We start from the raw sequence: 18138 nt of genomic DNA, 5'->3' as shown, positions 1-18138 counted from the left end.
TGGGGACAGTGATAGTGGGGTGTCCTTCTTTATGTTTGCTGTTCTCCTTGCAGTGATTTTAGCTGTTCTGTTGAGGGTTTTTTGTGTCAAGAGAGGATCTCGAACTGCCAGTTGAAGCCTTTTGACTTTCGTTTGTAGGACTGCTTGCCTGTCGCATGTCACAATGCCGCATCACTGCGTGGTTCCTGGCGGTACATCAAACAGCAAATCATCGCCGGAACGGTCGTTCCATGTTTTCCCTAGCGATGGCGGTCTGAAAAAGAAATGGCTGGTAAAAATTCGCCGTGACTAGGGCCATGGTGGCTTTGTTGTAAACCCGTCAACGCGCGTGTGTGGTCTTCATTTCACGGAGGCTGACTACCACTCGGGCGGACGTGTTAGGGCCAGGATGACGGAGCGTAAAACAGCCAGGCTGATCAGGGATGCTGTTCCAAGCAAGTTCGATTGCTTTCCTGATCATTAATTTTGCGCCCTGCAGCTCCCAAGCGCAAATCTCCGGCTGTGAGACTGCTTTCGGAGCCCAAGCCGAAACGAAAATCGACGGACGAAGCAGCTAGCCATCATGCTTCTTCCACCACTGGAGTTTCTTCATTTCCCGCAGCAAGTCCTAGTGCTGGTCCTGATGCACCTTCTGCTGCTTCTGACACAGCCTCTGGAATCTAGAGACAATCGTTTCTTCACATCCATTTCTGGTCTTCACACCATTTCACATGCCGCATAATTACTTCGAATTAATAATTATATTTAAGGAAGGTGAACTCGAAACGATCGTTTGTACACTTGCATTGTACTTCATTCTCTAGTGCTGCCTGTCCCAGACCAATGAAAAATCTCTAGCTAGTGGTCCTGTCGAATCAGTGTCTGTTGACAATGCGGAAAGGGTTGTTTCCAGCTATCAGTATCATTACCATTGGTCTGCGACTATAGTTCTGCTGCATTTAGCAGGGGTAGTGGCTCAGTTAGAAGGGTTAGGGCTGTCCATAGGAGCACCCTCTGTTCCTAGATATTAGGTGCATGCGCTTCTGAGAGCGCCCAGCTAGTGCTTCTTGCATACACCAGATTAATCACTATGAAGGTAAGTACTGCTGGTCCTTATAAATTATTTGTGTTGCTGCGTCCAAGTCCGAAACCAATTGAGTATGTTGAGATGTTGCTGTTGTTGCGTTTCTCGCGCTTAGTGCAAAACCAGCTACAGTGCTACTAGTACATGTAGTAGCCAGGTCCGCCCACCAAGCTGAACTCTTCCAGGTAGATGTCCATTTCTGCAAACGATTGTCCTGAGGCTTCATCCCGACGTGAACACAATCATGTGTAGACTGACAGCTGTTTTGAAGTGGACATGTTCAGTGTGGAAATGTTCATCGTATTCACTGGTTTGAGGGACAGGCACAAACGGGAAAAGTCTGAAGAAAACATTGACTGTCTGAGTGTCACCACCAGGACTCGAACCAGGGACCCTCGCTTGTAGCCAGCGACGGTCTAACCACTGAGCTATGGTGTGGTCGTCATCCCAGCAGAGATCGTTCAACACTTCTTTCAGACTTCGTAACTCGCACTTTCTGTGAATCCACACAGGCGGGTGGGGCGCCGCCCTCACTGTAACCCACAATAATAGGGAGGTTCCGGAGTACGATTTTTCGTGCCAAAATCCGTAGAGGCGCTACGGATTTTTTATACGTCGTTTTCGAGCAGTGAAATGTTCCGGAGTACGGAACTTATGTGTTTGCCGTCATTGCCTAGGTTACGATCGCAAACACGTCACATTCCCGCGCTATGCCTTTATATTTTGAAAATTTGTACCGAAATCAAAACTTCCCGCGGAAAATCCATGTTTCTCGTACCAAATTTGTACGCGAAAAATCTTTCTGCACCCGATGACGCAAAATCTCCATACGAAACATGGTTCGTGTGAAAGCCAGTCCACACGGATTCTCCGTGCCGAAAAATCGTATGGAGCACTCCTGGAAAAAATCCGTAGCGCCCACACGGATTTTGGCACGGAAAATCGTACCCCGGAACCTCTCTAATAATAATATTGCAGTTTAATAGAGCACTCTGATTTTCATGCTTGTTTGAGCTAGTTCAAAAGTGCTTTTTTGCTCATTACAACATTATACTTCACTGCCATCCGTTCGGCCAGTGACGTAGGTGTGAGGCTGCTGCCATCACAAAGAGGCGGAAAGGGCAGTCTTTCGTCTCGGCGGGCTGTTCGTCCTGGCGCGTATCGCCACCCAGTCGTGCCAAAACCATCCGTGATTTTATCCACTCTTTCCTAGGCTTTAGTGTTCGTGTTGTATTCAAGGTCAAACCTTCTCACGTATACAACAATAGATCGAGCGGATGCATGATAGTGTTTGAACAGGCCATACGACAAGCATTAGCATGGCGAGCGAAAGGTGAGTAAACACATTATTATAACAACATGCAAGCTGTCTGATGATCGCTAAAATGTGTGATGCTTGAACTGCCTTGAAGTTAGTTACAGCTAAACCAACCTTCGCCTCCAGTGTGTTCAACTGCACAACGTTACATGATTGTACAACCATGTACACGTATCCATGACGACTGTGCTGAACGTCAGGAAGTAGATCTACTCGTCCGCACACGGTGATAGTGCTAGTAGTAGTGCTGAGTGTGAATCGAATGACTCTCCACCTGCATGGAGTGCTAGTGCCGGCCAGCTGCACCTCGACACGGTCTCCTTTCCTTGCCGACCTCGTATCTACGGGTTTGCTCCGTGAACTACTAAGTAACTTACTTGTGATGGGGCACATTTGGCACCCCTAACTACTTGCACTGATCTTGACACCCTTACTTAGGCGAAGTGGCTGGACGTACACATATACTTCGAAGTACACTGACGAGACACATTAGTACAGTTACTAAAGTAACACTAGTTACCTGCACAGCAGCCCTCTGCCCTCTGCCCTCTGCCCTCTGCCCTCTGCCCTCTGCCCTCTGGAAGCATCGGGCTGCTGTATGGTAACTATACAATTCTCAGCACAGTTACATGTAGTTTGGGAACTGGTCCAGGCGACAGTTTTTTGGATAATTCAAAAAAAAACTTTTAGTCGGATTTCAGTGAGCCCAACTGCACATACAGGTACATTGTAATTACAACATTCGCCATAACCGGTGGCAAGCCGAAAACGGATGTGCAGACCTAGACAGAAGCACTAGTAATACTGTTCAGCTGCTCAGCTGCTCAGCTGAACCGATAACCAACAAGGCACACGGCATGCACTCGACCTCAGTTGTCGGTTTTAGACTTCTACTTCTCCTTTCACCTCGACCTTGAGCCCCAGTCCGGCGTTTCGATAGCGGAGGTCAGTAGTCGTTAGCAAGAATGTGACCTCCTCGGAGTAAAGAATGTGCCCAACAGAACGGAACGGAAAAGGAAAACATGCGTTTGAAGCAGCAGACACTTGCACCACCCTGCGCCTCTTGCGTTCTGTGCATGTACCGGTAATGTCGTGTTGTACAATCATGTACTTCACTACATGTACATATACATGTACACAGGCAGCTGTCTGTTGTTCATGTAGATAAATAGTGGGCTTCATTGTCTGCCCCCCCCCCCCCCCCCCACACACACACACACACATACAGACTGCATAGCAACTCATACACCAGACTATTGACCAGTGCGGAATGTACATCGTACATTGTACATAATTGTAATCAAGTACATGGCGGTTGCTTCAATGCTCAAAGATTGCTCGATGCCCGTATATAGGGCAGAGTGTTTCACACAATAGAGAGAGAGGAAGCTGTGTTTGTGACTCCCAGTTTCATCACGTTCTCAATGACTCGTGAACATCAGGCAACTGAACTGAACTGAAATAGGTTGACGATCATGACAAGGTGAAACTTGGTGTCCAAACACAGCTTCCTTTCTCTCTCTCCCTCTATTGTATTCGGTGCGGAACTCGGATAACACGTACCCCTCCACCCAGGGGAACTGACAAGTGTACTGACACGATTGTATTATCCGTGCTACGTCTTATCCGAACGTTATTCAGAGCATGGGGAATGCACAAGCACACTGAATATTGAACACGTCTTGGATCAGTGGCAGTAATACTGCACTATACCAACACCCTACTACACCGTGCCTTTTTAACTCGGAAAACGAGTAGACATGCAAAATATCTCCATGTGTTCAATATGCGCTTCCGCCACTGCAAGTGTGGCCCTACTGTGCTAGTCGATGCAGGACTAGCGGCCGTCCAGGTCCAGGCCTTTGACCTCCGCCGAAGTGCCGAATGGGTATAACCATATTACGTCTTGGTAGTATTTGTTTCGTATTGTTTTGACCGCAGCACCAATTGTAGCAGGTTTAATCGAACTTGAAAAGTAAGAGACCTGGTTGAGCGTGCCTCAACCAGTTACATGTATATGCAAAAGGTGATAGTATACATGTGGCAATTGCGGCAATGAAGGTGCTAATACAGTAATAGACAGACGTAAGATGCATGAGGTGCGAGGGAGTGTAAAGTTATAGCGAACATGGGTGGCGTGAGTGGCGCAGCGGAAGCGTGCTGAGCCCATAACCCACAGGTCGATGGATCGTAACCATCCTCTGCTACCAGTGTAACAGGTTTAATCGAACTTGAAAAGTAAGAGAGCTGGTTGAGCGTGCCCCAACCAGTTACATGTACAGGATATGCAAAAGGTGATAGTATACATGTGACAATTGCGCAAATGAAGGTGCTAATAAACAGGCGTAAGCACGAGGTGCGAGGGAGTGTAAAGTTATAGCGAACATGGGAAAACTGTTACACCAACAATGAACCAGGTGGTCTTAGGCACTTTTCTCTCTCTCTCTCTCTCTCTCTCTCTCTCTCTCTCTCTCTCTCTCTCTCTCTCTCTCTCTCTCTCTCTCTCTCTCTCGATATCTCAGACGCTCTCACGCTCAGTACCACTCTGCGACCCGCCGACCATGCTTACCAGTGGTTGGTGGCTTTGCCTAACACCACGTTTTGCTGACTCACTCGGTCAGCGAACTGCTCATGTCAAGTGTGCTGCATTTCCTCCCCTGCAGGCATGTGCCTGTGAAACATTTGCACAGCACGGACATGGAGGGAGTTTGCTCATCACCCATCGCATGTGACCCTAGGATTGCAACTAAAATGGACAAACACAAGTTCAAGCCCTGCATACTAAGTCTTATCGACAGGCACAACATTTTTGTGTGGATCGATAATCTTGTTTCACTTCGCATACATGTACACGCATTCACACGCACACACACGCAAGGTGGCTCGGACTCGAAATTAGAAGGCTTTGAACTGATATTGCTGTAGCTCATTTGAGCATAAGCATAGTGGTATAGTTATGAGTGTGCGTTAATCCAATACCGGTAACAACACAAATATCCATTCCATGCTGGCAATTTGATATGTTTGGGATTTGGGCAAGTGGTCAATACCAAACGGGTATTGCAATAACTTAAAAATTAAATTACCGAAATCTGACGAAGAGACGTTGAATGGAGGGAATGGTTATGTTTATGATGGAACCGTGATTCGTGATTCGAAAAGCAGACGAAGAACCCTTGGATAGACAAAGGCGAGAAAGATAAGAGAGGGGGAGAAGGGATGAGAGAGGATGAAGCTGGTTAGACAAGGGAGGGAAAGAGAGGCGAGCGAAAGTCTAGTGATTATAACGAAGTGAACGGAAGTACAAGTATAATGCATGAATGAACGGAAAAGTAGCAAATTGTCAAGTCGTCAGAAAGTAGCAAATATTCCGTTCAGAAGCCATACACGTGAACAGTTCAAGCACCATAATGTTTTTGGATACTGCGTTGTTAAACCGGTCCGTTGAGGAGCTTTATGAGAGTAGGATCGCGATTAGCCGCTCGTTGAAATTCACTGAACGATATCAGACCATCCTTGTCCTCATCCATCTCCTCGAACAGTTCCTCCACAGAGTCCAGCTCAGCGTCAAACATGGGATGATCGTGTCCGAATACACTGCCTTGACCTGCCCAGCCCTGAGTGAAGGACAGCGTGGAGCTGCGGCGCGACAGAAGCGTGCCCGTGGGACTGCTGGAGTTGCTGCTGTGTCGAGATGATGTTGATGATGTGGGTGTGGAGGAGAGGGTGGATGCGTGGCCGTACGGACTGCTTGAGGTTGTGCATACCTGGTCTTCACTCAGCGGACACAGTCGCGACTTGTCCAGCCTTGGGCTTCTGGGCAGTGAGCGGCAGTACTCGGATGATAGTGAACTTGCGGTGACGTCACTGCTTCTTGTTGTACAGCCAATGACGGACAGAGATGGTCGGGTGAGGGAGACCATTGACATACTGCGCTGCTGAGAGAGGCGAGGAGCGGGACCGCGGTGCGTAGATTCTAGTAGCGACTCGTAAGATGTAATGACGGACGAGGTCTCAGCCAAGGACAGTCTGGTGTCGCTACGTGGCAAGGTGGAGCATTGGCAGTTGGGACACGTACTTTGCCTGGTGAGCGTTGCATGCGATCTCGACTTTCGTACTGGTCTTAGCGCCTCCAGCGCCGTGCGAATCTCACAGAACTCGTCCAAGGTTACGTAGCCGCTGCCATCGATGTCATAGACTTGAAACGCGAATCTCAACTTATCGCTGGTAGTGCCTCTGCCCATCACGCCCAGCACAGACAGGTATTCGCTGAACGAGATGAAGCCGTTTCCGCTGCGGTCCATGGCGCGGAAGATGTGCTTGGAGATGCAGCTGGAGTTGCCATACGGGAAGAACGACGCATAGGCCTGCGTGAACTCCGCCTCGCTGATGATTCCGCTTGGGTGCTCCTCCATGAACTCGCGAAGGAGTTTCGTCACCTCGCAGCCGCTGAAGTGTTTGGAGGGATTGATGGCGCTGGCATCTTCACCAGTGGCCGAACGTCGCATGGACACTCTCTTTCTCTGCAGCTGAGCCGCTCGGGAATGAGTTTGACCCATTCTAGCTGTTCTGCTATAACACTAGAAACAATCTACAAGCCACCAAACAGCTGATCGGAGACAAACAAGCAAAGGTGAGTGCAAGAGAACCCTCTTACAACTCGGCTATCTCTTCTTCGGCTCAGTGATTTCTCGCTACCCGATGTTTCTGGTCTGCATTGAAACAGTCTTGCTCCTTTTATGCTCCCCAGTGTCCTCGCTCCCAGCCCGCTCGCAGTGTAAAGGTTATAGCCTTGGGCTGATGGTCAAGGTAATGTTGTCCGGGACAGACTGGTCTAACTGGTACCAATGCCGATGCATGGCAATCAACAAGCACGCCCCCAAACAAGGAGCGCGACGCGACGCGACACCCTGCCGGGTTGGGACTCGCCACGTGGCCACACAGCATCAGCGAGCTAGCTGCGAGGCTCCGCTCCGCTCAGTAAGCAATGGGCTGCGCAATCCATAGGCATACATGTAGATCATCGTGCGGAGAAATTCGCGGAGAGTGCGCGTGCAGCACTTGAGAATGACATCGCTGTTGTAACGTGTTGTACAATCAGGACCATGTATTGTAATGGTATGATGTGTGGGATCTGATTTGAGACTGCCTCAATGCAGTTGCATCCTGCTTGCTTTAATAGTCATGTGCCTTTTAGCTAGACTACATTAGTACATACATTGTACAGTAGGTGTACGTGACTTATCGACATGCGGCAATCAGCAAAAAGCATAATAATTATGTACTTAGAGCCTAGCCTGCTAGGCGCGTAGGCCTAGGCTAGGGTCCGAGTAGTGCACGCATACTGAGCATGGCCCCACCTGGCGTTCCGATTATCGATTGAGGCGAGGCGATGTGGGTTTTCTTCTGTTTTTAATTCCCAACCTTAAGCATGTGTCCAAAGCTCAGTCCATCCCGCTAGTATTGTACATGACTTTGTAAAATTAAATTGTGATTGCAGCGCGCGTTGGGACACACACAGAGAAAACTATTTCTGAAATAGCATGATGGTGTTGCTCTAGGCTTCTACTCTGACTCTGTGTGTTACCTAGTGTGTCTGAGAGTTTCGCAGTAGACTTTACAACACAATACGAACGAGCTGCACACTGAACGCCGAGGTCTGGTGCAGTCTCCGAAGAATGTAACCCCCTGGTGCATACAGCTACTCCAGACGCACCATCGAACCCCCAGTCCCACCTCTCCCATGCTGTGTCCTATGTTCACCCACAATGTGTGCTGCTGCCCACCGTTGTCGTAGAGAAGAGTAGAATAAATTCTCAAATGAAAGTACTTCAGCGTCATGCTGTTCGTTGACCTTGATGTTCTAGAGCCTCATCGGCGACTGACCACTCCATGATCCAAGTGAAAAAGACAGAAAGGCAATACATAACAATTATACTTGTAAACGTATGGTGCTCTCTCTTTTAAAAAAACATTATAATTATACGTGATCGCCATATCATGAAGAGATGGGAGCAGCAGATGATACTTGGTACTTGAAGAGCATTACATTTCCGCTAATCTCGTACTCTAGCGAATTAATGAATGGCAGGATGATGTGTTTTAGAATCGCTATCAACAGAACGAGCTGAATAGAGAATGGTATGTGATTTAGAAAAAAAACCTTCAGCTGCCAGTTTCATGATGGTTTCGCCAGCACAGAAACATGTCACAACGAAATACATATACATCATTCTGTATCCAATGTCAAAATGGGCCTAAAATAGTATCGTTACGTACATGTACATGTACTGTAGCTGATCGTACATTCACGACCACAATACAATATCAGTGTGCCGAAGAGTTTTCCTAGTTGTGTAACACCCCGCAGGATTGATTTTGTAGTGTTCTTCTTCAGATTGTTTGCAATCATTTCACCACGCATTCCCACAACTTGGCTACATTGTACTTAGCACGACTCATACATGTACATGTACGTGTACCTCGGCATGAATTCATGATGAAGAGTGTTTTCGTGATGCAATGCTGCTTGGCCATACCAAGTATGCTGTGTGGTTTTTCAGGCGAGCGCGTTGATGAAAACATTTTATGATGCCATTGATGGGCTTAAAAACACTTCAGTAGCGAGCCGATCCTGGTCCAGATGTTATTCGTGTGCGTTCATAATTTCCTGTGAGCCGATCGAGGGAAGTCTAAAGGAGTTGTTGTCTTGTTGAGAAACGCGCCCCTCTTCACCTTCGAGTGTTACTCTCTTGGTCTAAGACCGCCAGCCCTTTGCTCTATTTCTCTCTCTACATGTACATGTATGTGTGGCTCTCCACCGCAGATTCCACAAACATCGACGGTTATGTCGAGCCACTACGCGTTGCACTAGGCAGTCTGAAGTGCACAGATCCATGCACTATGGGCGACAACCCCTGAACTCGTCATTTTAGTCTCTCTCATTTTTTTGTAAGGACTTGCCGAATATGAACGCTTGATGATGAACAAACCGATGTGATCAAATATGTTCTTCACTCTTCAATACAATAATTCATTGTTAGATGGTTCACGCGCACAGCATGCAGTCCGTCGCGCCGTAACATCTCCGATAGTCACGGACATGCCAAGGCAATAGACACATTCATCTGCTGTACATGTACATGACCTACTGGCATGGTTCACTCGCAGACAGCCAACGGTGTCCAAACATTCGACGGTCCCTGGCCTATGTGACATGCTAGGGGTTACATCATCATCATCGGATCATGCCTGTGATCTCCCTACCTTTCACCATGGAACCGGAAAATGCGCATCGCTCTGCCCCAAAGAAGTCGACACGGTAGAGTGGGCAAGTCTCTAATCAAGGTAAGATGAACTTGTACCACTTGTGCGCACGAGAGCCGTGTACTGGCACTACTGATCATGCACCTGTTGCTGGCATCCAGGCATGGAATTGATGAAAGGCATCAGTATTTCGCAACTACTTTTGAAGCACATTGATAATCTGTGTTTTAACCCCTCATTATAGAGCGCTTCCAGTGATGACTCGGCAACCTGAACAATGCCGTGTTTTACTGACATTGAGTAATATTGGGACAGGTTTTTTTTCTCGTGGAGCCTCTCTCTTCCATTATGTAACAGGCTCTGCGCCTTGCAAATTTACTATTTTAGTATTTAGACGCTCTTCAGGCAGTTTTGCCAAACTGTTTCGACGTGAGATTGGGACATGTGCATGTTCGGTGGTGGCAAGTGAAATGTGACTCCTGATTTCCGTCCTATAGAGTGCAGCACCGAGTCAAGCGGTCTCTATTGCGTAGCGTTAAAGTCGCGTGCTAGGTCTTGTAATGCGAGCGCACCGAGCTGGGATCGAATTTCAGTCGCCACCGCAGCTGTTTGAATACGTCATGATCAGGGGAGATGAATGATGATGGTCTGCTTGGGAAATCTCTACCGTTGCATAATTATCGCATCATGTTCAGAGCACACGAGAAGTCCGACGAATCTTCGACTTCGACTCGTAGATCTACTCTCGTCAAGTGCGGACTTCGGCATGCAACGAGAAACGACTTAAGTTTGAGTGATCTGGACTTTCCTGTACTGATATTGTTGAGAGTAAACATGAGGATGAATCAAGGGCAAACAAAGTGGGTGGGAGAGGGGGGGGGGGGGGGAGTTGAACATGCATGTACATTGTGATCATGATTATGTCGCCGAGACACTTTCAACTGGTCTCACAATAATTTAATGTTCTCTGAGTCATGGTTAGTCGCTAGGCGTATCCTGCTCATCTCTCCGCGTTTCCTAATTTGACATTATCTCTACCCTGAGGCCATAGTGCTGTGTATTTTTCTGCATGGTTACATACCGATGAATATGTTACATGGTGTGTTGTTAATTCCGTCTGGGACAGTTTGTTGGTTATATTTTCCTTATTCGATAGCAGGGTATGGTAGATGATGGTATTCAAACTGGCGCACATTCTTTTAGATATTGATTGGCTACTTTTGCCCCAATTCTTGGAAAGAGAACGCGTTGTGCTCGCTGTTATGCTGTCAGCTACATGTGTACATGTACTTCCACGAAGGCAGAAGAGAACAGAGACAGCCGACTAGGTCATTGTTGTAACGCTGCGTTTCATGCACATACATTGTAGCAAAGCTAAGGCAATCCTCAGACAACTGAGAGCTTCAGACAACTCTAGGCAATCTGGGAACTCTCGCTATTGAGTATTGTGTGTACATGTACAATGCATACTGTGGGAGCTGCGATTTACCTTAGTACCTTTTGCCTGGACTTTAGATCGTGCAGCCTTTAAGGGCGGCCAAACAAGGCCTGGTCGTTCTAATCATGTAGGGAGGCATCCTTGCCCTTAGCGATCACTTCCGATGCTACATGACGCATATCACGAGATGGCTGCACCTTGGTAGGCGATTGGTGCATGCAATATCCTCACAGTATCATAATCCCTTGGAAATGTCCTGCCAGGGAAAAGGGTTTCGAACAATCGGACTTGGTATCGTTCACATTGTCTACTTAAATCCAACACCCCCACATACATGTACATGTATATTAAATTTTACAGGTAAAGTGTACTCGTAAAGTGTGCACAATTATAATAAAACTGACTTTGTAAACTGATTTCTATTTTCCTCTGGCTTGATATTTCCCTTCTCTTTTGTCCTTTTTTTCTCTCTTTATTCTCTCTCTCCCTCTCTCTCTCTCTCTCTCTCTCTCTCTCTCTCTCTCTCTCTCTCTCTCTCTCTCTCTCTCTCTCTCTCTCTCTCTCTCTCTCTCTCTCTCTCTCTCTCTCTCTTTCTCTCTCCCTCTCTTTCTCTCTCTCTCTCTCTCTCTCTCTCTCTCTCTCTCTCGTCTCTCTCTCGCTCTCTCTCTCGCTCTCTCTCTATCTATCTATCTATCTCTTTCTCTCTCTCTCTCTCTCTCTCTCTCTCTCTCTCTCTCTCTATCTATCTCTCTCTGAATCACTCGTTAACATCACATTACCTGCCTAGCCAAATCAGACAGCACAACCAGCTGCATGAACGTACATGACATAGGCGACCTGGTGGAAGTAGTGCATGGTGAGGAATACATTGTCCTACATGCACATGGACGTGACCTCCTATTGTCCCATGGAATGCAGCAGGGGATCCCGCGTGGACCACCGCTGTGCTGTGCTGTGTGTGAACCTTCACTCCAGCAACAACTCGAGTGTTTACACGACTCGCAAAATACGCTGCACTTGGCTTAATCTAATACATCATTATTCGTGCATGAAATGAACAATATGGGGTCTGGAATCCATGCTCTGTACATGTACATGTATGTACATGTACATGTATATGTAAGAATAAAAGGCCCAAAAACATCAACCATCCAAGGCGGACTAAAGATGGGATTGCACAGTAAACATCCTGCTTGTCGTATCCAACTCTCCTGACAAACATCTCCTGTCTCCATGGGCCAAACAAACTTTCAAATTTCTACTCATCAATGACAATATCGCTATGGAAGAAATGGAGTAAGTAAGTTGTTGTTGTGAATTCGTGTTTCACGCAAAAGACAACCAATAGAGTAGACTTTGAAACCAACCGGAATATACATGTACATGTACATGTTTAGTTTAAACATATACACTCAGACCTCGCTTAACCGCACACATCCGTTTTCCACAAAATATCCGGATAGGCGAGGGAACCGGATAATCGAACACACATACTAGTACTGTATGTGTGCATGACATATGCTGTAAATCGGTAACCAACGATTTTCTTCCGGATGGCGAGGGATCCGGATAAACGAGGACCGGATAAGCGAGGTCTGACTGTGCATGTATTTTTATATGTACATGTACTTGTACATGTACTTGTACATAATATCCAGTACCTGTATGTACCTTTAAGTCCTTTGCTGCAAATAGTGCTCAATACCCTAACAAGGGCAGAGCGTACTACACAAGGCAGAACAACAGAGACCAACATCTTCTCGTCACTCCGAGTTTCGTGTTCAAAAACACGAAACTCGGAGTGACGAGAGATTTTTGGTCTCTGTTGTTCTACCTTGCATACATGACCACATAATGGCTGACGGCACGATGTGCTAAGCATATCGGATGACTCCAGGCTAGGCATTGGCGGATAATGTTCGAAAAGGTGGCAGATTCTGCTCGAAAAGCAGTGAAATTGGCAGAACCATACAAACCTTATGGCGGGCAATTCCTCGAATTCTGCTCCATTTCTTTATCCACATACCAAACATGCATACTTACCAGAAAAAGTACCGAATTCTGCCAATTTTTCTGCCGTCATTATCCGCAAAGGCCTACTCCAGGATCATGGATGGCATCCGTGAGTCCTAAAATTATTGCTCCATGTACATGTACATGTACATGGAGCAGAGCTGGCCATATCCGAGTAGTCGCGGGCCGTTTGTGAAGAGGGCATTTAAGTAAGTGTAGGCCGAACTACCGGCCATGGTGCAAGTTACCACAGACATACATGTACATGTACAATCATGTAGACAGCTCGTCGCTCTAGCACCAGACTGCTCCTACTGTACTACTAGTACTACGAGAAGTAGTGAGCCATGCATAACGCAACAGTAAAAATGATTGTATAATATTATTAGAGGAACCGCACATGTGGAGAGATTGTCATGACCGGTGGAGACTCTCATTCTTAAAAACGTTTCGAATGGCGCTCAAGAACGCTACTTAGTACTTGTGTGCTTGTGTGGTGATTAATGCTGAGTCACTGTTTACATGACTACTGTACTAGAGTCTTGAAATTCAATTAGTCGCTCATTGCACTTTGCATGTACATGTACCCATGTACCCATGTAGAAAGGAATAGGGGCACATGTAAAACATGTTCTACAAAATAGGCAGCCGCCAGGGGATAGTATTTTTGTTTGCGTATAGACATGGTTAAAACTGGTGAGTGGGCGGGATGTGGCGTTACTCTTGCCTTTTATAGTGCCCAACAATTCAGATACATGTATGTACATTGTATTCTGACGGTCAATCTGCGGACAGCATGCCGTTTCGTTCTTTGTGAACTCACCAGCACAGCACAGAGTAAATGACCAACCTGCCATTGTATTAGTAGCCAGTAAACAGATTTATCAAAATACAGTGAAACCTGTCTAAGACGACCACTCAAGGGACCTTCAAAACGTGGTCTCTGTTACCAGGTGGTCTCCTTATCCAGGGTCATTTGACTGGAAATAGCATGCCTTGGCTCTGGGTTCAGTGGTCTTCAAGGACAGGTGGTCGCCTTATCCGAGTGGTCGCCTTGACAGGTTTTTCTGTAGTGCTGAACTCTATGTACTGTACTGCACGAGGCACTAGTATAGTGGTAGCGATCTCCGCTACAATTTATCATAATAATGCATATCCGTTCATTAGACTTCATTGCGATCATTTCGGCCAGTAACTCTGAGCTCAGCTGGCGAGATCTACAAAGAACCAAAATCGAAACAGATACATCTAGAGATATTATTCCTGCCGAACTCAGAGCCAATCTATGCATTCACTCTTCCCGGATCCCTCACAGACCTCACAGTGGTAAAGCAACCCAAGCATCTTGGTTTTGTCATTGACTCAGACTTATCGTTTAGCAGACATGTCGACTATATCTGTAGCAAAGTCAGTAAAGCTGTTGGCTACCTCGTGTCTCACTGCTCCCATCTACCGCTTGAATACATTCGCCTTTTCTATGATTGCTATATTCTCCCTATTTTTCTCTATTGCTCAAACCGCCTGGTCATCCCTACTAAGTAAATCGTTAATAAGTACCCTGGAAGTCCACAATAAGAGGATACTGAAAGTCTTTTTCCGCAAACCATCATACTTTCCTTCTGCCGAGCTGTATGATATGTTTAACAGTAACACCTTCCCCATCTCTAGGCAAGCGGATCGAAAACTGTGTATTGTTGTTCATTCTATTCGTCTTGACAAAGCCCCGCCACACTTGCGTAAATATAACTGGTTTCTTCCCACTCGTCCTACGCGCAATCCCTGCACATTGCCTAAATCCCGAACATCAGCTTATACCAGATCTCAGTTTTTCGCTGCCTATTCTCTCTGGCTGGCCCTGCCTCTATCAGCAAAATCGTCTTGCACGCTAAATGATTTCAAGGCCAACATGAAGCTAGTCTTATAATAAGAGCTAATTCTTCATCGACATTTGTTTCTCTTTGCCTCCAGTAATGTGTAATATTTATTTTGTTTTATTTTGCTTTGTTTTTGTTTACTGCCATGGCTGGCTGCCGCCCCCCCCCCCCCCCTCTCCCTCCATATTGGCCTATATTCTCTGGCCACGGGAAGGTGAAATAAATAAATAAATGTAGCTGTCCGGAGATTGAGTGACACACAGTATGTACTGTATCTATATGTATATACTGCAGTCAAGTTTCTAGCTCTTCACAATCTATAGCTCCCAGGTACACTTTTCACAGCCTTATGCAGAGTTCACAGTAGCAACAGAACGGCTGACCAGCATATGTTTACGCATTTTTAAACGAGTTTGCCAAGACGAGAGAGAGAGAGAGAGAGAGAGAGAGAGAGAGAGAGAGAGAGAGAGAGAGAGAGAGAGAGAGAGAGAGAGAGAGATAGAGAGAGAGAGAGAGAGAGAGAGAGAGAGAGAGAGATAGAAAGAGAGAGCGAGAGAGAGAGAGAGAGAGAGAGAGAGAGAGAGAGAGATAGAGAGAGAGAGAGAGAGAGAGAGAGAGAGAGAGAGAGAGAGAGAGAGAGAGAGAGAGAGAGAGAGACAGAGATAGAGAGAGAGAGAGAGAGAGAGAGAGAGAGAGAGAGAGAGAGAGAGAGAGAGAGAGAGAGAGAAAGAGAGAGAGAAAAGAGAGAAGAGATAGAGAGATGATACTGCCAAATGCATGTCAACCCCTTTCTCCCTATAAGTAGCTACCCAGTTGGTTTGGTGATACAGTCATGGAGACACGAATCATTCCCACAACCACTGAATGTGTTGTTCAGCTGATTGAATGTCTCTATAACAGCGAACCTACATGCAACTGTGTCTGATATAGGGTTGCTCTTGGTTCTGCGGTATAGGTCGTCGTTTGAAATTGTGTCTGGGTATCGTATTCCAAGGAGTGATCGCATTTGACGCCGGTGGAATGCGTCTGCCTTGGCCATTGCTGTTGACGATAATCCCCAGGTCTCGCAATTGTACAGGAATGTCGGCAGTACGATAGCGTTGTACAGGCGTAAGCGTGTCTTCTCCGCTACTTTATCTCTACGCAGCCATAGGGCGTACAGCTGGCCAAACACGCGAGAGGCAAGTTCCATCCTGCGCCGAACATCCTCTTCCTCCCCCATCAAGGAGCCAAGCTGCCTAGATGTCCGCCAGCTCTCGGATTCAGGTGACACACGGATCCACTCTGTTTTATCTGGATTTACTTTTAATGACCAATCGTGCAGTGTGTCTGCTATTACAGGCAGAGCATTCTCAAGCCACAGCCTGCAGGTTGAATAATAGGAGATGTCATCTGCATAACCCGTCTCTGGTGGTAGACTTGCGTCGCCAGCAGGGCGGGGCGCGAGACGAGTTCTGCATTCCTGTAGTGCAGCCTCCAGATAGCAGATGAAGAGAACATGTAGGCGACTACGAATGACCGGTCATGTGCTACGGATGGACACGGACACGCCACCGCAAGTAGCCATGAGCGGCTATTTTGACAAGGGCAACAAAGCACCTCGTGGACGGCCAAGGTTGACACTGGCCACAAGTCTGGTTGCTCAGCTGGATAAGCTGGGTGTGCCAATGAAGACCATGGAAGACCTTTCCAGGTGCCGACAACAAGCAGCAGACAAGACAGACTGGAGGAAACTGTGCAGCTCGACACCCGGCGAGAAAACGGTATCAGCAGCTACTACACCTAGCTGATGATGATCACAAGACAGAAGCGGAAAAAACACTGAATTTCTTTATTTAGTGCTCTACTACGCGAAATGTGCTATTATTATTATTATTATTATTATTATAACAGCGAACCGCAATATACTCCGAGTCTGTGGACAGGATAGGATGCAATGTCCCATTCCCCAGATCACGGCATGAGCGTTGCATCATTGTGAAATGCAGTGTCCCATTCCCCAGATCACGACATGAGCGTTGCATCATTGTGAAATTCTATCGCAGATTTCTCATCACCGTGAGTCGGCATAAAAACTTGATAATTTGCATATCCTTGAGACTGCTCTCAATCATGTCGAGCACTTCAGCCAGCGGTTCCCACAGTACCGGAAAAGCTTTCTTCGAAGTACATGTACATGTACTTCTGTACATTACAAATTATAGCGGGCGGTGACATCTGCCTCCAAGTAAATCCTAAAATAAAAGTTCTTTTCGGTTGTGCTTTAACCCTTTGGAGTCCATGGTTCGATTTCGAACCATGGGCATTTTGTATGCATGTGGGCGCACTCAAACTTTCGGTTCTCGGCCAAATCTTGACCAAATTCAACAATCGAAGGGTCTAGATGGTAGAGAAAACTCTCAGCTATCGTCTCGAACAAATCCGAAGTCTCTCCGATGAAATTTGAGTGAGCGGCGAGCGATCAAACATTTCGAATTTTCTGCGCTGCGTGCTGCGAGTCAGCAGTGCGTGAAAAAAAGGGATTTTCCCAGCTTCATGACAGGCGGCACGTGCCAGGACCGGCGCGGCGCGAAGTCACGGCAAGGTAAGCTTCTACTCGAAAATAATTGAACAGTTCCGAGCCAGATTCAGTGAAATGGCTACAGGAGACCAATTTCGTCTCAGATCTGGAGCTGGACTCGCGTTTGGGGCGCGTTGTGGCGGACAATGAAAAGTGCTCTTGGCAAGTTTGGGTGCGTTGTATTTCTCTCATCAAGAGCTTTCCAACGAGCCCAAGATCTTCAAAATCGGTGAAGTAGAACCAAAGTTATGGTGGAAATGGAGTGCGCATTTTCGTGACTGCGACAAAATATGCGGAAGCAAAAAAGTTACGGACTCCAAAGGGTTAAAAGACACGTCACGGTCGTCCAACCGCTCGCTGGTCTACTTTATGAACACCCCATTTTCCGATGTTGGTAGCATTTCAATGTACCACCAGTTCTCTCTCTCTCTCTCCCTCTCTCTCTCTCTCTTTCTCTTTCTCTCTCTCGTTCTCTCTATCTATGTCTTTCTATCTTTATCTCTCCCTCTCTCTCTTTCTCTATCTCTCTCCCTCTCTCTCTCTCTTTCTCTCTCTCTCCCTCTCTCTCTCTCTCTCTCTCTCTCTCTCTCTCTCTCTCTCTCTCTC

General features: G+C 46.8%; 1 protein-coding gene across 1 annotated transcript; it reads right to left on the bottom strand.

Moving 5' to 3' along the window:
* Positions 1 to 5276: 5276 nt before the first annotated feature.
* On the bottom strand, positions 5277 to 7156 carry LOC135812423 (uncharacterized). Its single transcript, XM_065325796.1, has one exon. The coding sequence runs from the start codon at positions 6938 to 6940 to the stop codon at positions 5813 to 5815; it is 1128 nt and encodes a 375-aa protein (XP_065181868.1). The 5' UTR covers positions 6941 to 7156; the 3' UTR covers positions 5277 to 5812.
* Positions 7157 to 18138: the final 10982 nt, after the last annotated feature.

The sequence above is a fragment of the Sycon ciliatum genome, chromosome 3, assembly GCF_964019385.1.
Source record: "Sycon ciliatum chromosome 3, ocSycCili1.1, whole genome shotgun sequence".
Classification (NCBI taxonomy): domain Eukaryota; kingdom Metazoa; phylum Porifera; class Calcarea; order Leucosolenida; family Sycettidae; genus Sycon; species Sycon ciliatum.
Note: the sequence above shows the minus strand (reverse complement) of the source record. Positions and strands in the feature narration are given on the sequence as shown.

Coding starts and splice junctions, on each gene's coding strand:
- LOC135812423 (XM_065325796.1), bottom strand. CDS start 6,940: ATGGGTCAAACTCATTCCCGAGCGGCTCAGCTGCAGAGAAAGAGAGTG.